Source organism: Symsagittifera roscoffensis, chromosome 5 (genome assembly GCF_963678635.1).
Source record: "Symsagittifera roscoffensis chromosome 5, txSymRosc1.1, whole genome shotgun sequence".
Taxonomy (NCBI): Eukaryota; Metazoa; Xenacoelomorpha; order Acoela; family Convolutidae; genus Symsagittifera; species Symsagittifera roscoffensis.
In genome coordinates this window covers 21721616-21745546 of record NC_087066.1, presented here as the reverse complement: position 1 = coordinate 21745546, position 23931 = coordinate 21721616, and the positions used below count along the sequence as shown (strand labels likewise).

General features: G+C 33.9%; 2 protein-coding genes across 8 annotated transcripts in view; both read right to left on the bottom strand.

The window, feature by feature from the left end:
* Nucleotides 1–19013, bottom strand: part of LOC134845694 (latrophilin-like protein LAT-2) — a 29202-nt gene extending 10189 nt beyond the window's left edge. Inside the window, exons 1-2 of one of the 5 annotated variants that reach the window (XM_063862742.1) lie at nt 18842–19013; nt 320–1067 (exon numbers count right to left, since the gene is read on the bottom strand). In XM_063862742.1, coding sequence (XP_063718812.1) covers nt 320–719 — 400 coding nt within the window. In that variant the 5' untranslated portion in view covers nt 720–1067; nt 18842–19013. Of the gene's footprint in view, nt 1–319; nt 1105–1649; nt 3006–18311; nt 18409–18841 lie in introns of those variants that run through there. The other 4 variants (XM_063862740.1, XM_063862738.1, XM_063862737.1 and 1 more) reach the window with 4 other exon arrangements.
* The window catches only part of LOC134845643 (mitochondrial inner membrane protein OXA1L-like), a 136912-nt gene that overhangs the window by 65949 nt on the left and 47032 nt on the right, over nt 1–23931 (bottom strand). The window lies entirely within an intron of this gene.

Genomic DNA, 23931 nt, shown 5'->3' with positions numbered 1-23931 from the left:
ACCTCATTTTATTCAGTAGACAGACAAGACAAGAAATTTAGTCGTAAATGATTTAAGCGGTCAAAAAAACTGACGGCTAGCTTTTCAACCAACATCCTAAAATATTCTGGCATAGGTATGATAGCTAAGGTCCCAGAATTTTAGATGGGTCCGTAAATAAATAGCGAAAAACAAGATTTGCTTTAGCTTACAAAATTCATGCACTTCTTTGTCACAATTTTTTGCACTCTTAGTTTTAGCTTTATTTTCTTATCTGTTGTTTTAGCTTTAACGGAAAACTAACTATGATATCTCTACTAAATGTCCATGAATAACTTACTCAACAAAACCGTAGGAGACACATAGCATAAAATAGCGTGCAAAATGGCACGTCTTCTGAAATCCACACTTGGCGAAATCAGTGGCATATTTTTGAAACTCTCAAACGCCAACGAACATAGCCAGCAATTCTGGGCGATCCAGAAATAATGATCCACTATCGCTGCTACTTCACATTTCAGCTGGTCATTTGTAAGAAGTAACCTTGGTATGCCAGCTACATTTGTGACTACAATACAGAATACTAAATTGAGGGATACGAATCTGAAGACGTGTTTCATTCCTCCCATGTAGACTGCGTACAGTGAGCAGGCACAACAGATGAAGATGGTGCAAAGGGCAGTCAGTACCAGGAAGTAGTCGAGCACATAGTCCAGATACGACTTGGACTCGGCAATCATGATTGAATCTGATCTGGTCAAGGGCAGTTCAATTTTCCCAAAATTAGCTAATTAAGATGAACTATAATACTCCCAATTAAAAAGATATAACTCAATGAAACTGTGATACTTCTCACATGATTCAAAAAGAAGCAATTGAATTGGGAATAATTTGATTAACGAAAATTTTCAATGAAATGAAATTGAATTTCACGTAAATTCGTCCAAATTGTCAAAATATTTGACTCTGTAAATAAATATTGATATTACGTTTTTCTCTCTGTTTCAAATTCGTAGAGGTGTGTCAGTCAAAATAATACAAAGTAATGGAAAAACTTCAATTTAGTACAATTGTGCTGGAATTTAGAACTAAAATAGCAGTATGGTGACTTGCTGGTAAAGTAGCCTAAATATATCAGTTACTGTTGATCTGTCCCATAAAACCTAACTGATTAAAACTTTTAACAATGTTTTCAACCCTAGTTAATGGGTCAATTTTAACTGTCAACTTTACAGCCTGTGAGCTTTAAATTGTTTTCAAGGCTAATTTTGTGGTATAGATCTAAAAGTCACATCGGTCTCACTTTTTGATCGACTTTCTAATTGAAACAATGATTTTTACCAAGTCCTTAGTTACAGAATTGATAGATCTTTAAATAGAAGCTTCTGAAATAGCATGTACCAGAATGTATAGACAATCTCGTAAAAATATCAAACATTCAATCAATTTTTGTTTTTTTTTTATCTCAGACTGATATTTCAATTTGGTTTTAAATAGCGGATACAAAAACACTAAAACAACTTATAGTAAAAAGTGTCTGAACATGCTCAGAAATCAGGGAAAAATTTATTAAAAATGAATATTGCAATAAAAAAACGGCAAACAAACTTAAAACAGGGCGGCCATAAAAAGAAAGAAAGAATCAACGCGTTGTCAAATATTTGCAATACCTGGACACCGAAAAAATTTATAATTTAAAAAGCTTCATTTTGCCATTTTGTTGTTTATAATAACCTGTTGGATAACAGATTGGTTCAACAGTTAATGATTTTTACAGCACTGGTAGCTCTGGTTCTAAAAATCACGTTTTTGATTTTTTAGACCATTTTACTATCAATCTTGGTGTTTAATCAGCGCCAGGATAAATTACAACCAGTATTGTGAAGAAATGCTTGCGGGTATTTTGTAACAAAGGAGCAAAAGAAGCGAATGGTAACTCAATTACAGTGTCTTAATCGAATTTCAGTTAGATTTCGAAGAGTGACGCATACGGTTTAGAGGGTCTTTGACTTGATTCCACGGGGGAACTGGGCCTACCTCTAAGTTTGCATGTTAAGGCAAAAACAACTGAAAATAAACAGATTTTGACCAATTTCACTCATTTACTCCAGATTAAGTGTCGATAAGTTTTGATCAAACCAACCAACAGTTGACAAGTTTCCTGGTGTAAACAATTATCCATTACTTGCTAGTTAAACTGAAGATTCTTTCAACTTCTACTCGGCTGAGTTGTAAGTTATCTCAAAATGACGTACCGTTCAGCTTCAGATAATGGTTCGGCAAATCTTTTCTTGATTGTTTGGCCCTTAAAATTTAATCAATAGAAGTTACAGGAGAAAAATTAGAGTACAATCGACACACATTTTCTGCATGTTTGTCAAATAACCATAAAATAAGTAACAAAAAAAATATTCATAGTCGATAAAATAAGTTCAAACGTATTCTACGGCTGAATTGCATAAACAAACTTTCATCAATTATAAATTTTGTAAATTTTTAGAAATCAAAACTAAAAAATGTGTTTCTAAAATTTTCCTTCCGATTGAATAGAAAACTGAATAAAGAATATTTTTGTTAAAACATAACAAAAAAGTTCAAACGAAACCTACAGCAGATGACATCTAAATTCCTTTATACATTCGAGCCACAAAAATATTAGCCTATTATTTGCAAATTGACTTTAATTCGATATTTATAAGCACTTAATTGGAGTTCCTCTTGCTGCGAATCAACGAAGGTGGTATGCGGAATACCGCAGGCTTATACCACTGCACACTTTCAAGCGGGATCGAAGGACCAAGCCCAAAACAATAAATGAGAGCCCTTTGTGTTGTAAACAGCGTGTAAGCCAGAAACTGCGTCTGACCTCATTTTTGGCAGCTCTACAAACCGAAGTCAACTGTTTTGCGCTTTGCTTTACACTTTTCATCAACTACTTTCTTCAGAAAAATTTATTTTAAAATTACAAAAACTTTTTTGCGCACTTCAAAAAAACTTATAATTACCGTTCTCTATCCTGGAACTTTTTTTTCACTCATTTTTTGAAAAACTTCGACAAACATTTTCATAAATTTTTTTTCAATCATTTATAATCTCTGCAACTTTTCTGCTTACTGAACTTTTTCTTCTATTTGCACTCACTTTCTGAAAAAGTAGTCCAAATGTTTTGGATCTAATTCGCACCGTATGCCAATCGGTGAATCAGTCTGGTCGAAGCCATTGGTAGACTAAAACAGATCTAAACCTGTCAAACAGCCTAATCTCCAAATAAATCTTTAATGTCTGCAACAATCAGATATTCTCGATCTCCAATGTATTGAGTGTAGCTTAAGGAGCATTTCAAAACCTACCGCCGTATCAACAAACAATATAAAAATTAGCAATGCTTAACTGCACTGAAGCAACTTCAATTTCGTCTTTTGTATCAATTGTCCTTTCAAGTGGAGTATTTGATTTTCATAAATACACGTAACGCGAAGGCAACAATTCATAGAAAACGACAACTGGTCGACAGCGACAAAATGGTGGTATTCAGAAAAAGTGACGAATCGTAACAAGGCATTGGCACATGGCGATCGCTTCTCTAATTCGCTCTGCTGTGCTTACGTTCGGCACGAGAGAAATAGTTTGAGCAAGAAAAAAATATTGAAAATACTACATTTTGGTGTTTGTAGTATTTTCAATATTTTTTTCTTGCTCAAACTAGACATAACTTTTTTCTTGACATAACTCTTGGAATATGGTACATGATATGAGAAAAATCATTTAAAAATACATCTACCACAACATTCAACTCATATTTTTTATTTTAGAAGAAACAAGCAGTGAAGGACGATTATCGGATGTATCAGAGCATGAGAAAAAAATTATACAGCGGCAATCAAGTCGACATTACTTGGGTAGACGACCGATGCAGCGAAAAAAATGAAGTTTTAAGCTCCTGAACATTAGAAAAAAAACTGGAAAGTCTATATTTCAAAGCCTCTTTCAGCAGGAAAAAAAAACTTTTTGCCAAACAAATGAAGCAAAATGAGGCTACTAAGCCGATATAACATACACATAAACGTTTCAGACCGAATGAAACTTAAAATGAAAAATGAAATAAAACGGAAATAAATCAAAAAATGAAGTCTTGATTGTATAGCCATGATAAACTCAAAAGTTGGAACTCAACGTGTATTCAAAATGTTAACAAGCTCAAAATACATCTCTTGCATTAAACTCCCAACAGAGACCTGCAGAAGATGAGTCCTGTGGATGCTTACAGGAAATGAGTCATGTGGACAATGTTGTTCACGGAAAAAAAAGTCTAGTGCCAAATTGCTATTCGCTAAAAAAACAGACGTCGATTGCAGTGCTGGCACATAACGATCCAACAACAGCTACATCTGAATTTAAAAACAAACAAACAAAATGATTTTCATTAAACCAAAAATTTTTTTGTTTTAATTCCAAAGTTTTTGTCGTTTGGAGCGAAGGGTTGGGTGGATTGGAATTATACTAAAGAAACACTCAATGAAAGTTTTTAGAGCAGAACAAGGTTAAGCATAATTATATTATATTTCAGTCGCTTTAGTCCTCAAAACGATAGTGTTTTCGCCATCTAAATTAATTAATATGCAAAGGATACTAGCAAAACCTATCAATTTTTCGCGACGCAGAACAGTTTCTAGAAAAATTTGAAACACCTTAAAACTCGACCAAAATTATTGTGATTTTAGCTATTGGACGTTTATTTGTGATATCTAATTTGCATGAAAACGATAAGTCAAAACTAAAGGCCTTACCAATTACTAAAACCGAGATGAAACTTCAAACATTGCTCTGTTAACTTGGTTTGAAATTAGTTTCTTGAGGTAAAGATTTGCAGAAATAAATATTTCCTCTTCTTTTAAAATAAATCAAAAAGCCAAGCCTTGACAGATTGCAATCTTAGGCTAACAAAAAAAGAATAACAGAGAGGCAAAGCGGAGCTTCGCATCTCCTGCGATTTACCGAAAGAGTACTGTTGCAAGCTATTAAATGGTCAGTGAGATGAAAACAATCAAATCGAAAAAAAAAACTTATGAAAAAAACTGGAAAAAAAAAATTCAATCACAGAAAAACACAACCACCACAACTAGGCAAGCTTTAAGCATTTCCCGAGTGCGAGTGTCCACTGAGCCAACAACACGTGGTTACACGCCAAAAAATCCGAAAACTGAAATGCCAAAAGAAATGGTAGTCATAAAAAATTCAACAAATTTTTGAAAAAACGGAAAATTCAACCTCAGAAAAACATACGAGGAACAGAAAAAACACAATCAGCCAAACTTTAGATACTTTCTGAGTGCCCACTAAGCCAACATAATGTGGTTAAACGCCAATTGATCCGAAAAAAAACACTAAATGAAAAGGTTGTCATAAAAATTGAACATATTTTTAGAAAGACGAAAAATCAATCCCAGAAAAACAGACGCGAAACGTAACAACTAGCCTTAGGCAATCTTTTAGTATTTTCCGAGCGTCCAATAAGCCACGAACACCTGGTTATACGCCAATTGATCCGAAAACAAAAACGGCTAAAGAAATGGTTGTCAAAAAAAAATTCAACATATTTGTGGACTGACGAAAAATTCAATCTCGGAAAAAATTGACGAGAAACAGAACAACTGGCAGTAGGCAAGAGTTTAGTGTTTTTAGAGCGCCTATTTAGCCAATATTACGTGGTTAGACGCCGATCGATCCGAAAATCAAAAATGACGAAGGAAATTGTCATAAAGAAATAAACATTTTTTTTTTGGAAAAATGAAAAAATGAATCGCCAAAAATAGACAAGAAACACAACAACTAGCATCACGCATGATTTTAATATTCTCCGAATGTTCAGTAAGACAACAAGACATGGTTCGACGCCAATTGATCCCAAAACAAAATACCAATAGAAGTGGTTGTCAAAAATTTTCAACAACTTTTTTGGAAGTATGAAAAAAAATCAATATCAGAAAAACAGACGAGAAACAGAATCACTAGCATTAAGCAATAATTCAGTATTTTCCGAATGTCAAATTAGCCAACAATACGTGATCAGGCGCCAATTGATTTGCAAACAAATACCAAAAGAAACGGTTGTCATGAAAAAAAATTGAGCAAATTTTATACTACCAGCCGACCTGATATATTACAACAATGAATAAACCTTTTTATTCTTAGATCGATGCAAAAAAAGCACAAAAAAAAATTGACTAAACTGACAAAACAAGTGCCGAAAAAAAATTTCTAAGCGAGAAAAAAACCAAGAAAAAAAGGCAAATATACTAATAAGGAATAGTTATTTTAGAAAACTGCAGTAGTTAATCAACGACATTTGAGACTACAGTAAAAATTGATTCAAGCGCAAAAAATGTGGGCTTTCAACTAAGACCTCAAAACACAAGCACACAAACTAAAATCCGAACCGTGACAAAATTCCAATTTCAGACACTGAAAAAAAAAACAAGATCCGGCCGGGACTCAAACCCTTGACATTAGGTCTCAAAGGCAAATTCATTACTTCCAGGCCAAGTCCGATGAATTAACGTCTGGTTTTTGATTTCATATGAAACAAATGTTAAGTGATTCAAGTGATTTTGTTAAACAAATTATTAACCTCAAAAAGTCTATATTCCGATTTGATAACGCTTGCTAATCGCAAGCTTAATAATAACTAGCGTGTAACGCAACCTCCGGTGCTGCTAAAAGCAATTGGGCAGTAACATTTGGACGCAAGATTTGCAACTCCTGAGAGTTCTCTGACAGCCCCCAACTACAGGGTTCGGAACTTCAAATTTTGGAAAAAAAAGTTCAAATTTTCTGAAAATTTTCCCAAAAAATCACCAAAAATGTCACATCTGGTGAACTACAAACATTTGAGCAGTCAAGTTTGGAGGCAAGATTGGCAACTCCTGAGAGTACTCTAACAGCCCCATACTAAATGGTTGGAATTTCAAATTTTGAAAAAACAATAAGTTTTCTGAAAATGTTTTGAAAAAATCAGAAAAAATGACATATCTCGAAAACTTCAAGGATTTGATCAGTTATATTTGAAGCCTTAATTCACAACTCCTGGGAGTAACCTAACAGAGCCTGACTATAGATATGGAAACTTCAAAGCTTTGTTAAATTTTTTATAACTAAGTTTTCTGAAAAATTTTGAAAAAAATATTAAGAAAACGTCATATCTCGAAAACTACAAGAGTTTGAGCAGCCATATTCAGAGGCCAGATTCGCAACCCCCTGAGACTACCATCAAAGATTCCACTAACAGGAATTTTGGAACTTTTTAACATCTAAGTTTTTTTTGAAAATTTAGGAGAAAATCATATCTCGAAAACTACAAGGATTTGAGCAGTCAAATTTGGCGGCGAATTTCGCAACTCCTGAGAATACCCTGACAGAGCCTCACTACAGAGATGGTAATTTCAAGTTTTATGAAATTCTTTATATCTAAGTTTTTTAAAATTTTGAAAAAATCGAAAAAAAACGTCATATCTCGAAAGCTACCAAGATTTCAGCAGCCATAATCAGAGGCAAGATTGGCAACCCCTGAGAGAACTCTCACAATATCCAACAACAGGATTGAGATCTTCAACATTTTGGAAATTTTTTAAAATCTAGGTTTTTGAAAATTTTTTGAAAAAATCATAAAAAACGTCATATCTCGAAAACTACAAGGATTTGAGAAGTGAGAATTGAAGGCAAGATTCGCAACCCCTGAGAGTACCCTGACAGCACCCAACTAAAGGGTGAAAATTTCAAAAATTGAGAAATTAGTTAAGTAAATTTTCTAAAAACTTTTTTTTTAATCTCGAAAATTGCCTATCTCGTAAACTAAAAGGATTTGGTTATTCATATATGGAGGCCAGAATCGCAAAACCTGGGAAAACTCTTACAATTTCCTACTATTGGGTTGCTTATAGCAAACTTGATGAAATAATTACTGAAAAAATTAGGCGACGGGTAGACAGACATAATCAAATCAGTTTAAAAAAGCAGTTATACAGACAGACAGACTTAATTTGGCCTCAAAAAAAATACTGAAAAATTAATGACCTTGCGGAAAACTAATTGAAAAATTTTCTTAAGCATTGCATTATATGATATAGCTTAAACATGAAAAAATTCTATCGTTAAACATGCAAAGTTATTATGCTTAAACATGGGAGATAGCTGTCACTCGCATTTAAATATAGTATAGATAGATGATATGAGAGAAACAATTTAAAAAAAACAGTCAAAAAAGAACCAGTTTAAAAACATCTATCGGTTTAAGGCTCTGTTATCAACTTGTTCAAGATTTATAAAACAAATCGTCGCGAGCAAGTCAAGATTGGTGTAAAATGTCAGATAAAATTTGCGTTTTATTTGAAACTCTATTTTGAAGAAAAAAAAAACGAATTATCAAGTAGCACTCTAACGCACTGAACTACACGATGGGCCAATTGATGACAATGGAGCAGTTAATTGGAACGATCTGCTGATTTTAGAGCGAACAGTTGCTAGAACAAAATACGAGCGCTGATGCAGTTTTCATCCTACTAAGCATTTTCATCATACAATCAACATTTGCGAAATTGGTGGCGAAGTCTAAATCTTTTCCCTCATCGAACCTGTTTCAGGACCATCTTTTCTTTATTTGCAGCAAATCAATAAAACAAAATTCGAATGATATAAAATCAACGCAGCGGGTTCGACATTGAGCCAATCAAAAACAAAACAGAAACCAGTCAAAATAGAATCAATTCAAAAAACAGTTTAAACCTATAGATAGAGACAAAAAGTTAGATTTTGTTTTCGAATGTTCTAGAGATAGCATATCAGTTGAAAGACTCTGCTATCAATTTTTTTAGACTCGTTTACCAAATTGTCCTGTGAAAGTCCCGATTAGCGCTGAAATTTCAGAAGAAAACTATTTAAAGTCTGGTGACTCTCAGCGGTCAAACAGTTTGATCTTTATCTGAAAACTTGACTTGATTTTTTGACAGAGGAGCGAAAAAATTCTTCTCAAATTGATGAAGGGCAATTTTTCTTGAAAATTAAAAATGACATTCCGATCAAACCAAGTTAACAGAATTGAACAATTTTTAACAAGTTTCAAATGAAGTTCAACCAAAAGAGACGGTTCCTCTTTGTTTCTCAGCGAAAAAAAGGACTATCTGAATTCATGAAATCGCATAGAATTCATTTAATATCAAATTAAATTGAAACAAACCATAAACTTTCCTGATTTTCAATATAAAAAAGGCGGTCTAATAAGCTATATGCAACAAAAACAAACCTGTTTTCATCAAAAAAATCGATTTACTTTTGATCAACGCCAAAATGTGTGCCATATGTTTTTTATTCAATTCTCTAACCTTTGTGACGCAATGTATTCTCCTCTGCAAGATAAGTTTTCGAACAATTGAAATGCTTTCAAAAAATCAAAATGATTTCAAAATTTCACAACTCCATGCGTAACTTTCAGACTAGTGCTCTTCACAAAAAAAAGTTGCCCGTAAGTGCTCCATCTCATCAGAATAAATTATTTTGCCTAAATTTTTACGAAGATCAAACAGAAAAAACCAATTAAGAAGTAACATTCTGCCACATTGATCTACAAAAGAGGCCAATTGTTGATAATGGAGCAGTAAGTTGTAACGCTCTGCCTACTTTGTGGACTAGAAAAAATTGACTTGATTTTTATGAAACAAAAAAAAATGACTGAATTTTGAAAAAAAAAATCCAGTTTCAAACTACAAACGGCCTCAGATCTTTTTGTAATGCAAGAAAAACTATGCTTCACATTTTTTGATAAAATTAGAGAAAACTGGATCAAAAGTTGACTTTTTATTCCGATGGGAAATCTGCAAAATAACATCCACATTCGAAATTAGAAGTTCACCACGCTTTTCGTGACCATTACAATTTTAGTGTTCAACAGTCAATTTTGTTTTCCTTTTACAAAGAAAAAGAACTAGACTTTAAATGAAATCACACAGAGGCGAAGCTGCGCTACACGAACATTAGCAAGAAAAAGACAAAAGAGCGTTTTTATAAAGTGCAATATAAGAAAAAATAGAAATAAGCCTTGAATTAGGAAAAATTCGGCTACGTCTCGAATTCGATCCGCAACCTTTAGTTTATGAGTCTCACGCACTAACCTCTCAGTCACGGACTCTTAATCTTTCATAAACACCAGCCACAAATAAAGTAGAGAACAGATGCTAGGTAATTTCCAATGCTACAGATCGTGATTATAGTGCTACAGAGCGTGAAAACTTTTAATGAACTCTTTTATTTGCGAGTTAGCTTGAAAAAAAAGGTACGTACTAATACACTACACTCGCAAGCTCGCAAAAGTTATTAGCCAAAACAGCGAAAAATCATCACAACCTATAAAAGAAATTGCCTAGACTCTCACCAAAATGAACTAAACCGAAAAGACCAAAACAAATAAAATTTGTGAAACACATTTTCTGATGAATATATCATAAGCTAAAATTACAATATTATGGATTCAAAGATCTTAATGCTTGCAGAAAACATGGAACAAAAAAGCTTTAAAAATCGCAACCGTAAAAAAAATATTTTCAGAAGCACCAAGAATTAGTCTAATTTCATTTAAAACGATGGCTGTTTTGGGTCATACCAGTAACAACGGCAAACCCCAATTTAATGGTGTATTTAGGACGAAATTACTAACGATCTTAGAGGTAGACAGATAACATTGCGGTATCAATAGATACTTTTACATCTGACTCAAAGCATTATATTAGGAGTTAATTTATGGAAAGGAAGTTGATAGGAAGTTAAAAAATCAATTTCCCTTCAATTTTTTGAATCATGGGACTAGATAACAGTTGATATCTGATGTATTCCTAAAGGCTACCAATTATTATGAAAAGTCCCTCGGTTAGGGGCGGAGGTAATCAATACTCGAAACAAAAATAGAGGCGTGCAATTGAGGTATGGTAAACTAAACCCAAAACAGACAACTAATTAGTCTCAGTTGTACTATTTCGGACAACTCCTAGATAAAGGATAGACTTTTTAAAGTAAACTGAGATCTAAGCAGAGACGGACAATAATACAATGAGTGAACAAACACCACATTGGTATAAATGAGAGACTTAGGGGATATCAAGTGCACTTAGAATGGGTAAACAAAACAAATTCAAAATTCAGGCTCGGACAGGATCGATCAGGGGGACCTACAACAGACACAAATAAGCACAACCAAAACATACCAAGCACAAAACATACACTACTAAAACGGGGGATAAATAAGGCGGCTCAATGTCGCTCCCAACTATCGCCATTTAGTTGTATAATTCATGAAGTGCATAAAAATTCAATGAAACTCGGAAACAGGCAGCACTTTAATTATACGCTTATTTTTTTTAAAGGCCAACGAGAAAAACTATTAAAACTTCACAGAAAGATGAAAAGTTTGCTGGCATATCTTCTAAGCGGTCATTTTTATGTTGGGTGTCTAATTTGTGATTTCTCGAGCGACCACACCCACACCCGTCTTTTAAAGCTAAGAGCTGTTATTTCTGGTTAGAAAAGGTAAACGCAAAATTACACCTGAGGGGCAGTCAGAAAACCACACAATTGACATAAACGGACTTAAATTACTAAATAGCGTCACAGAATAAACGACCATTTCATCAAACACATTTAGAATTTACGTCAAATATCTGCTCAAGTATTATTACAGCCATTCAAAATTTTCTCGGTTAAATAAATGAAACTAAATTATATTGCCGTTGACTTCCTCTTTTCATAATTGTCTGCTTCTTGGCTCATTCGGAAAAAAAGGAGAACGCAAACCACATCCCGTACCAGTTTTCATAATTGAAATCACACCTAATCAGGGGAAAGTCAGAACAGACAAATTCCACGTCTGTATCAGATCCAGGAAAAGATGGCTCTCAGGATACTAACTTGATTGAAAAAATGAAAAAAATTGAATTAAACTAAAAAAGTAATTTAATAAAAAAAACAAAGATCGCAAGTTCTCGCGCAAGTAGCACAAAAACTTCCCATCAATCTGACTAAGTCAAATAATTCAAGAAAGAGGAAAGTTTTGAAATGATTTTTTTAAACTTTTAGTCTTTTTCTAGTAATTTTTTTTCAAGAATTGGGATTGTAATTAAATGAAAAATGCTAAAATCAGTGGCAATGATAGCGAAATTAATGCTAAACTTTGTAGAAGTAAATTTTAGATTTAAATTTTGTAGTCAGCCTTTATTCAAACTGTCTTATTTAGTCCAAAAAAATCTGACAAGTTTTCTCGTCACTGAGAACGCCTTCTTGAAATTTCCTCTGAGCTACGGCTGAAAATTTTTTTTAAATATGATAACACTTTTTTTGAGCAGCTTTCTTTGGGGTAGCCAAAATCGGCTAAAAAATAAACACCCTACGCCATAGTTTCTTCCAATCACCTTCAGTCACGAAAAACGTTGCCAAAAGAGAGAAGGAAAATATTACTTAGCTTGAAGCAAATAGCTCAACAACCAATCCCTTAAAATTATGTAGAAATTGATCAATTATGTGAACAAAAAATTTTCCACAAAGGAACAAAAAGTGAACAGTATGTGAACAAAAAGTTCAGGTGAAGCCATCAAAAATTTTACACAAAGGCGAAGAAGTGAGCTTCGCACGAACCGCGATATAATACAAAAAAACAGCATTTATAACCAACAGAAAACGAGGAAAAAGACTTCAAGTTGAAAAAAAACTTGAATTAAAAAAATAGTCGAAAAACCACATCAATCTAAATTTTACACGTTTGTCTCGAATTAGTTTCAATTTGAAGAAAAATAGTCAAATAAAACAATTGCCAGCGAGAATTAATAATGATAAAAAGGTATCAGCGTACACGCCCGTTCGGCCGAAAAAAGCTTGCTTTGAACCAGGGGCGGATCTAGATTTTTCTCGAGAGGGGCGGATTTTCAAAAAAACTTCGAAAATTTTGCCGACCTTTTTTAGGTCGAGCGAAGTGAAACTCCGAGCTCTCCCAAAGCACTAAAAAGACTCTGTTTTGGAAAAAAATTTCTGCGCCGCAGGCAAACATTTGAAAAACAGGCCAAAAAGGCGTTTTTAGGCACTTTTTGGAAAATTTTGACTGAAAAAAAAAATTGCGTTTTTTTGGCGCGCGCTCCCCCCTCAAAATTAGTATATATTGGCGCCGAGGCGCCTTTAGAAAACTTTTAGGGTCTGTCACCAAATATGGATATCTCAAAATAGTACATAGGGGGGACCCCATGGGTAGGCAGGGGGTCGAATCCCTGAGGGGGAGGCGTCCGCCACCTCCAAATCCGCCCCTGCTTTGAACAAGGTTGAGCAATGAAAAATGAAACTCTAAAACAATAGTTTTTATCCTTAAGCACACACGATTAAATCTAGGTTTACCCTTGAAATTACCCAATATGGGGCAACTGACTTGCTATAACGTGAGTCGAAACCGTTTCAGCCTAATAAACCTTTAAAGAGAACAAACAATGAATAGGAATTGATACTAAATCGGATCTGGTTTACAAGACTCCTGATCAAATTTACAAAATACAGGAAAAAAACAAACACTATTTTTCATCATACACAGTATTACTAGAAAAAAAATTGCGGTCGAGGACAATCGATGGTCCGATTATTTATTTTTCGCCACGCAATTTAAATTGCAAGGCATAACTTTTGGCCGGAATCAAAATAGTTGACGAAAACAAATTAAAATAAAATCAGGTTGCAATACCCCTGTTAACCGGAGGGATACAAATTGTAGGGATACAGAAAAGTCAAAAACCTTTTTTTGGTTCGGCTTAAACCCCAATTATATAGATCCAACAACTCACAGATTGACGGATCTTTTGCCTGAGGTGGAAGTAAACTGGCCTTCCGCGCAATTCCAGGTGCCTCAAACTCGTATAAAAAACTATACAAAAACTTTCCAATCAGAGGCGAAGCTGCGCTTCGCAAAAATTAGCAAGAACACGACAAAAGCAGCTCTATAAAATGCAATAAGAAAAAATAGGAATAAGCCTCGAAGTAGTGAAAATTCGGCTACATCTCCGATTAAATCTGCGACCAAGAGATTATTGTTATCACACTCTAACCACTCAGCAACGGACCTTTAATAAATTACAAACACTAGCCACAATTAAAGCAGAGAACGGATGATATGAAATTTCGGCTTTTTTCCACTTTCCCTCACATTTGAATTTCAGTTTGAAAACAAACTTTTATATTAGTCATAATGTAAGAAAAATTTGTATGGTAAGAAAAAAATTGTAGAAAAAACAAACTAACCTTATGAGCACATTTGCTGTTCATAATTTTTATCGTAAAATCACGCGTTCAGTCATAACACGTAAGGCCACTTTAAAAACTGAAAAATTGAAAAATGCGGCGAAGTGGAAAAGAGCCGAAATTTCCAATGCTACAGATTGTTAGAATAGCAAAAAAGCCACCATATTAAAGATCTGTTTTAATGAACACATTTATTTGCGAATTAGGGTTGAAAAAATAAGTTTCGTACTATTAACTAACGCTCGCAAGCTGGCTAGTGTAAATAGTATAATACCTGAAGTTCTACATCTTTTTGAAGAAAATTGCAAATTATATTCAAATCAAATTAAAATCTGTGGTAAGAACCTTCTGCGCTAATTACATAATAAATATATACTTACTTTTATTTCAATATATTAGGTAAGAGCTGTATAGCCATTTGTGCCCCAGAACCTTAAATCGCAAGTAAAACACACATCTTAACTTTATTTTCCTAATAAAAATTTTCGACGCTTGAGAGAAAAAGTAAGAAACTACTGTTGCACATTATTAATTTGTGATAAGCATGTGATAACGAAAATGGGATATATTGTGGTGCACTGATTTTCTTGTAAGCGAAGATAAAGAGTGCGCTAAGCGGAAAACTGAGGAGTACATGCACTACCAACCGGAAAAAAAAATGTTGGAGCAAATTGTTGCACATCAAATATGACTACGTGTCAATATTTCGACACATATCTCAACTTCATCTTTGAGAAACTTTCAGTGACATTAATTATCGTGAACCCTAATTGAAAATTAGTCTAATTAATAAAAAAGCACACGCTCAATTCTAAATATCTAATGGAATTGAACTGCAAAAAATCAAGAAGTCTTGCTACATTTTCCACACTTTTTTCAGTTTTTAAGGTGCGTTGGTCTAACACATACCACCTTTATATGCACTAACATCTAAAAATTCGAGGTCGTGCAACCAATAACCAACAATAAGTTCGGACACAGACACACACAAACAAAAACTTCGTTCATATATTATATGTATAGACACAGAGGACACAGAGGCGAAGCTGCGTTTCCCATGCACTAGCAAGAAAACCACAAAAAGCAGCTCTGACAAAAATACGAAGAGATAAAAAAATTGCGATATATTGAGGAAGATTTCTGAAATTGAGTTTTTTTTTTGTTTTGGTGTTTGAAACAAATAGCTTTTTTCGGTTTATTTAATGAATTGAAAAAAACATCTGATGTGTTCACTTATTAAAATTCGAACAACAAAGCACATGCTAACAAAAGCCGTTAAAAAGCCACAAAAAATGGCACCAATATTTGCGACTAAGCTTGGAAAAAAAAAGAAATGTAATAATACACTAAGCTCGCTGAAGCTCACTTAAACTGTTGAATTTTAGCCATGAGTTGGTTCTCAGTTGCATTTTAGCCATGAATAGTCTTTGCTGAGGTGCAGGCTAACCAGCAGTTTGATTTCAAAGGGTAGCAAATTGCCTAGCTACCCACCTTACAGCCCATACTTTCGTCCTTATCATAATATAAGTCCAAAACTACAGTAATTCTCAGGAGCACGCCTTAGACGTCACGGAACCCCCAATGCTCACGCAATGTGACTACATGCGCTCGGCAACTTCTATTTTACTCTCGCTAGGGGACACTATAGCCGTATACAAAATTTAGTCCTAGAACTCGGTCTTTCATTGACGTTTACCTTGCTCGAGATGTATCACGTGGTGGCTGATTAACTTTTGACCGTTATTAATTCAGTTCTAATCCAAAAAAAATCAAAGAGTAGCATCCAAAAAAGTCCACTTTTTAAAAAGGGGGTTGAAGCATTTCGTTTCATACGTATTCCATGGGGCTGTAGGAATACTTCTTTTCACAAATTTAAAAGACAACTGAAATCTTTTTTGAAAAAATCTAACAACATATTTATGTTGAATATTTTTCACATAAGCTTAGATTACATGTGTTTTTACCTCATAAGGAACCTTGATAATTTTGAAGTTTTCATTAAAAATCCGGGCAAGACATAATACCTGGACCTTTAACAAACTGGACGCGCAATTCACGTTCAGACTTTATTCTACATTATAGGTGCTTAACGAATCGAAAAATACATTAGATTACTATGCCAAAATATGCCAACGCCAAAGAAGCCGAAAAAATTAAATAACTATTTACTACTTAAAATTTTTGAAAAATGTATGTGAAATATTTCCAATAAAAGTCTTGCGACAATGCTGAATACATCAGCGCGTAAGCACATGCATAAGGAAAAGTAATTATTTGGAACTAAGTCGAAGGAGCTTCGGCCAATAATCAAAAAGCCAAAAAAATACTCGGCGAAAAAAAATATTTTCAGAGTTCAATCGGTAAAAATACACTGGTTACACAGAGGCGAAACTGAGCTTCGCACCACTTGCGATACAAATATGAATGACTACTTGCGATCCAATCTGACAAAAATAAACATATACGACAGCCCGAAAAAGCACTGAACTCTAATTTGCCAAACAACAGGTCCCAGCCGGATTAGAACCGCAACTCTTTGCGGTCTAAAGCAGTTGGGTTACCTCAACTCGAGATGCACCGGATGCTTGATTGAATTTGAACTTATAATAACCAAGCGGTAACAAAGCCAAAAATATCTAAGCAGAAACCTTTCACACCGAAAAAAAATCAAACCAAACTCTATGTACTTTTTCCATCAGAACACAGGCACGCACACAAAACTTTTTTGATCTGCAAGCGCAAGAAAAGGAGGCCATTAGTTCGATGTAAATAAAACTGAAACTTAGTAAGCCAATAAAAAAGACAAAAAAATGAGAAAAAATGAAATCGTGCTATTAAAATTACAACCAGTGTAAAATTACAACCAATGAAACCGAGCTAGTAAAATTACAACCAGTGTAAAAATTGATTCCTAGATGTGGCAACTAAGCCAAAAAAACATAAGCAGACAAATAATAGGCCGAAATTGTTTTGAAGTAATCACCGTTTAAATAAACAACAAGTCCTAGTCAGATTCGAACCCATGACCATTGCCGTCCCAGACATATTCGTTACCTCCAGTTCAGGCTAGCGCTAAGAAGTAAGCGCTTATGAACCAAGGTACCACCAGGAGTCCAGATGAGTCTTGTGAACAAGTTATTTACGCGAAAAAAGTCTAGTACCCGATTACAATACCCTGCTAGTCGCTAGGGTAAAAAAAATTAGCAGTCAAACCTCGAAAAAATACATTTGAGCCTGAATAAATTTTAAGACTTCTCCTTGTAAAAAAAAACTTTTAAAAAATCATCGCGACCAATAAAAGAGTCTTAACTTCGTTTATAACGACAAAAAAACTGGCATGGTCTCGGATTCGAACGTTTGATCCTTTGTGACATTACCCCGCTCATTACCACCACACTACCAGACCCACATTTTCATGAGAATTAACTTCATTAGTAAAGTAAGCTATCAAATGATTCTGTTGTTAACCCGAAAAAAGTCTATATTCCATTTTGATAATTGCTAATCGCAAGCGTAATAAACCTTTACATAATTGTGAGCGCGATTAAATTGAGGGTTTGGAAACATTCAGAACAATAACTGAACAACTTTTTTTTCAACAAAATCGAAACGAAAACCAGTAGGCTGAAAAAAATGAAATTTTTTGGCTCAAAGCTTTCACCTTCTGTTTCACTGAAAGCTTTGCAACATATACATGAAAAAAATCAATGCGAGACAATCCCTGGACCTTTAGAAGCACAAGCACGCGCTTCACACTCAGATTAAGTCGGCTGCTGATCTACTATTACTGATCATATAAATCACATTCAATTTCTCACCGATTTGAAAGAAGGATTCGATACCTCAAAATGTCTAGTTACCCAATTTCGATTACAAGACACTTGCTCTCTCTCTAGTGTAACTAAAGAATTAAAATAGATGCTGCATCATTAAATTTCATTTAAGTTAATTCTAAGTTGAATGTTACAGGAAGATAATGACAGATTCCACCCAGATAAAAACTTTTGTGCTTCTCCAGCGCTCACCTTAGATTTTGAATTGAAAATAAATTTTGTATTTCACAAGGTGAAAACATGTGATAGCTATTCTTTATATTTGTTTCATAAAAACACGCATTAGGTCGTAAAACTGCCAGCACAACTGAAAAATTGAAAACTGAAAAAGAACTTAATTTTTAGGCATTTAAAAACTGCAAAAAAGGTTGGAAAACTAAGCAGTCTCTGCTCTAGGAACGCATACTAAAGGCATCACGCAAATAGACAGATGAACAACATCTGTTGATATGAGACTTAACAATCTGGTAATAATTTTTTTGATTTATGAATTGAAAAAACTGAAGTAAAATTGTAAGACGAAAATATTTATGGACAAAACATTCCGCACGAAGAGTCTCGATAACCTTTAGGTAGCCTATTTTGGTTGTAAAGATGCTTTCAATCGATTAAAAATTGAAAACTAACAAAATGACAGTTACAAAATCAATACTGGCAAAAAGTGGTGACAGCAACCAAGTTGCACTTATCTGAAATGAATGCCAACTCTGGCGGTATTATACTTGGGCCGCTGATAGGTAGTGGAAACATAGGAAGTAACATTTGGCAGGCATTATTGATATTTTGGATAATCAACAACAGTTTAAGTGAGATAGGGGATTAGGTCTGACTGTATTTGTGTCAATGGCAGTGTCGATTTTGAGACTGAAAGGGGCGGTGCAGTTGGCAGGTGAATTATGGGTTCAACTGCAAACCTAAGCGGCAAAAGGTAAACTGCTGTGACATGTTGTCAGTCAATCTATCCAAGTGACTTCGGGTGGAATTTCAAGCTGAATTACAAACACTATTCAAAAAATTAGGGAGAAAGAGGGACAAAAGTCAAGCAAGGAAACTAACGATTCAAGAAATTAGCAGAATACTCTGATCTGATAATAGAGGAACGTTGAGTTCGCATTTTCAGATAACAAAAGGCCAATAAACAAGACCTGATGCAGAATTTGCGAGAAAAAAAATAAAGCAGATAAACGTTTTTTCCGTGTTTATTATAAAAAATAACAGGCCAATTTCAATGTAATTTAATCAAATTTTTGGAATATTTTAAATAGAAGTCGACGCGGTCCTAAATATTATTTCGAAGAAAAAACACCGTGAATTAGCGGGCAGATAATCGTCTATTTGTTCTTTACGAGAGAAGACTCTTTTCTGTTCTAGCTACTTTTTGGTTCTTTTGTGGGCAAAATTAATCAAATCCAGAGGGAATAAGCCTCCTAATTGAATCCATTGTTGACTCTGACTTTGCCATTCCGGCTCAAAACTCTCCCTGGTAATAAAATATCGAGGCGAATTAAAGAGTACTGGACTTTAAAATTCACCTGAAGTGTGCATTAAATTAAGTTACAAACGGAACTATAATTATATACCATGTTCCTGCTGCGAACACTCGAGGTAAACAAAGTGCTGTTTATGGTGTACACGTCTGCCTCCTACATCGACCAGATAGAAAAGCCCAATTTTTGAATTTCAATGAACGACACAAATAAAAAATAGCCACAAGTGAACCTGATTAGATTATCTAGCCCCAATTGACTGTCTATTCAACATTGCTTTTAGCCACATGTTGCTCTCTATTTAAAGATATCATTTTAGTTCTTATTTTTCTCCAGATTCACTTTTCTGACAACTAACATACCTTTAAGATGTCCAAAATTAATGAGCACTACGCACTGATTCAGAAAAATTGCCAGGAAAACAGAATTATTTATGTGTCAAATGAGCCATTCTTGGTTAACACAATTCTTTATGACATCACTGTGCAAATTGAAGTCGATGATTAAAGGCGATGTTTTTTGTTATGTTAGAAGCAAAATCATTCTCATGGAAATATATAGAAATTACAAAGAATGAAGCGGTACATTTGGTTATGAAACTGACCCGAGTTTCCTTAATATTTATTGAATCTCATTAATTGGTCACAAGAACTCAAAAAATGATTTCTAGGAACTGCTAGAGGGATATAATTTCAAAAGGCAGTTAAATACCGCTAAAACTAATGAAATTTTAAGTATTTTTTATCTTCATCAAATTTTTCTACAAATAGTCGAAGCGCTGCTTCGAATCATTTGCAATACAGCTCAAGCATAGCATTGCAAGCAAACGAACAGAAAACGAGAGCAAAAATAGTCGAGAAACACAGATAACAGCATTAAAAAGCTTTCAGTATTTACCTAGTTGCCATTAAGTCTCCAATATACGCGTAGACGTCAAGTGAGCCAAAAATAAAAAAAAATGCCATAAGTTATTGACAAAAATAATTTGAACAATTAAATTTAAAACTTCGAACTTTACACGCCTAAATTATTTTAAAAAAAACTTTTACCCTTCAAAAAATACAATGTAAGCTGACAACGCCTAAACCAAAATCATGTAGGCTGAAAAAAGCTTCAAAGCATAAACCGAAATCAAGTAGGCTGAAAAAGCTTTAAAGCGAGAGATCACAAATATACATATACATTATATATATTTGTAATCTCTCGCTTTAAAGCTTTTTCAGCCTACTTGATTTCGGTTTATGCTTTGAATATTTTTTTCTGCCTACATTAGAAGAAGTAAATTTTAGAATAACAGGAACACATCAACAGCACTTGCAACTACAAAGAAAGATAGTTGCAGCTAAAAAAAAATATCTGTGATCTGGCAAGTAAGCCAAAAAAAAACATTAGCAGACAAACATTAGACCGATAATTCAATGTTTCTCGGAATCCCAGAACTTGAGGGTGCAAAGGCAACCGCATTACCTTCAGACCAAGTGTTAAGAAGACTAAAAGCTATCATGGCGTAAAAATAAAACCAGAACAAAGATGTCTAATTCCGGATTGCAATACTTGCTCTCTTAAGTGTCAAGATATCATTTTGCGAGAAAAACACTTCTAATTTTCGTGTGTCACACACTGTGTCCGTTCATATCCATAATCAACATAACTTTTCATCTAAAAATGCATTTTGTGGCACATTATACACAGACGCTATCACTTAAATAAAATACAAGAAAGCAACCCTTTTGAAACACCCCAAAGCACAAAAAAAAATAGTTTTCCCTTCATACAACGCAAATTAGGTTGTCTAAGCCGATATGTAATAAACCGAAACGACTAGGCGAACACATCTTTGATAGCGATAAAAAACTATATAAAAACAGAGGGGGTAAATTTACAATTTACAGGACTAAATCATCATGAGTTTCAATTATCATTATTGCTTCAATTTTTTCATTTAATTTTTAAATTTTTCGGCAAATAAGAGGCAGAAAAACGATAATCAGACAATTAATTTCAACATTTTGGCAAACAAGAGGCAAAACAACGATAATCAGAAATTAAACTGAAAACTAAACAAAAATGAAAAATTGAAATGTCTGACTATCTTTTTTCGCCTACACATGAAAAACTATACTTTCCGATACATGACAAGTAAAAAACCAAATAAAAAAATGGCTGCTGACCTGAATCTTACCCAGCAAATTTGTTTTGACAAGCATTGAATTACCATCTTGATGAACGTGCAAAATGAGTACCTGGAAATTGACATACTAATCAGGTAAGGCAAGCCGAGAAAACAAGCAGAAACGAGTTGCGAACAATTTTTTTACGGGAAAAATTTTTTGCAAAACTTTTTACAGACAAAATGAGCAAAGTTTGGTTTACACGAATGTGTAACTATGCCGAAAACCATTTTAGATTTGAGAATGAGTTAGCTAATATTTTTCTCGGGGCTTCTTCGCTTTCTGTGAGATGTTTCGAAAATTTGATCTCCCGGAACACATCTCGGAGTAAAATGCTTGCTCTGAATATAAAAAAGCTATATGATTTTGAACTTTTTAGAAAATGGTTCGCTGGTTCAAAATGTTGAATATAATGTTCAAAGAGATTTCAAAAAAAATTCTCGAAAACTTGTTATTTGTCAGAATAATTTTATCTCGACCGAGCACAGGTCTGAAAACAATTATTTTCAGAACCGATTTAAAATCAACCTTGCTGAATGCCATTAATACAACTTGGAAACAAAAATTCTAAAGAACAAATTAAAAACTTGAAAAAATTAATGCATTTTCATTTCAATTACTTGCAATCACCTAATATTCAAACAAGTTTTCCATTTAACAAATCACTATTAACACCGGTTGAATTCCATGTATAAGAAAAACTAGTCTAACACTTTTTATATATTGTACAAATTTTCGAGAATGATTAAGCAAGTTTTCGAAGTAAATGATCAAAATAGAAACTTTTATCTTTTTTGAATTATTTTTATAATCAAACAATAATTTCCAAAATAAATCATTAGGTTGCAAATTTTGATTTTTGAGTTCATGACCTTTGAGAACTCACATAACTTTTGTTCTATGTATAACTAGCTTTTTGAATCACAAAAACAGGTAATTGTTTTATGTTGCGTACTATATTGGTGCTGGAAATCATTAAAAATTTAATGCTCAAAATAACAAATTGGTATTTGCACCAAACATTTTGCACAAATAATTTTTATTACGGGCAAAGAATTAAGTTTTTTTGTCATTGTTTTGCACAACCAGTATTTATGAGTTTCGTGACATAGAAGTTGCAACTTTTCAATTTCAACGAGCGAATGAACAAAATTTTCCTCTTATTTGTGCCGTTTTCTCTGCAATTATTCAAGATAGGGGGGCTCTTAGACACACGCTTGATAAAATTATGTAAGAAAGACATAGCAGGATCAAAAATTGAGAAAGCGTAAACTTGTTCAGAAAGCAAGAACTTGCAAATAAAAAATAGTTTTGAAAGCGTACACTAGCTTGTATATCATAACTATGTTCAGAGGTGCTTTTTTTGTGGAAATATCCTAGCAAAAAAAAACACGATCAATTTTAATTTCTGTGCTCATATTGTTTTTTGAGAATCTGATGATCCTGACTTATCGTCGCGAAAAAAAACGACAGACAAAAAAAATAAAAAAGCTTGGCCCGGCGTCAAAAAACGGCAGTTATGTTGATTCTAAATTTTTCCTAACCTTCTGGTGTAAACGCCCAAGACCTTTTAATGTCTGTACCGTCAAAACAGATACAGTGTTTTTTTTAAACCGGAAAAATAAATTTTTCACTTTTTTCTCCGTGGCATAAAGAGTATGTCAAGCTGTTGAGCCAATATATTCAAATTTCTTGTTGTTTGCGCGGATGTTTCCTCGCAAGAACAGCACTAAAATAGTGATGATAAACTGCCGATTTTACGCCTTCATAAAATGGTTTCTTTATTCTCTAATTTTGATCCAGCTAGCTCCTTCCAAGCAGTTTAATCTAGCATTTGTCGAAAATTGAACCCTCTATCTTGAATAGTTGCAGAGAAAATGACAAAAACTTGAACAAATTTGTTTTTTTTCTTGCTCGTTGAATCCAAAACAGTGCAAATTCTTTGCCCCGTGTAAGTATTTTCTCTTGACACTAAGATTATTTGTGAGGCTCTTTTCACTGCAGCTCGAATGACGGTAACCTAATTTGTGAACAAAAATATATGAGATCCCACATTTTGATTTTTCAAATCTTGGAAGTCTACATTTTAAGAAGATAAATTATGAGTTAAGCACTCAATACAAAAAGCACCCGCCGCTCTTAAGAAGATTCAAA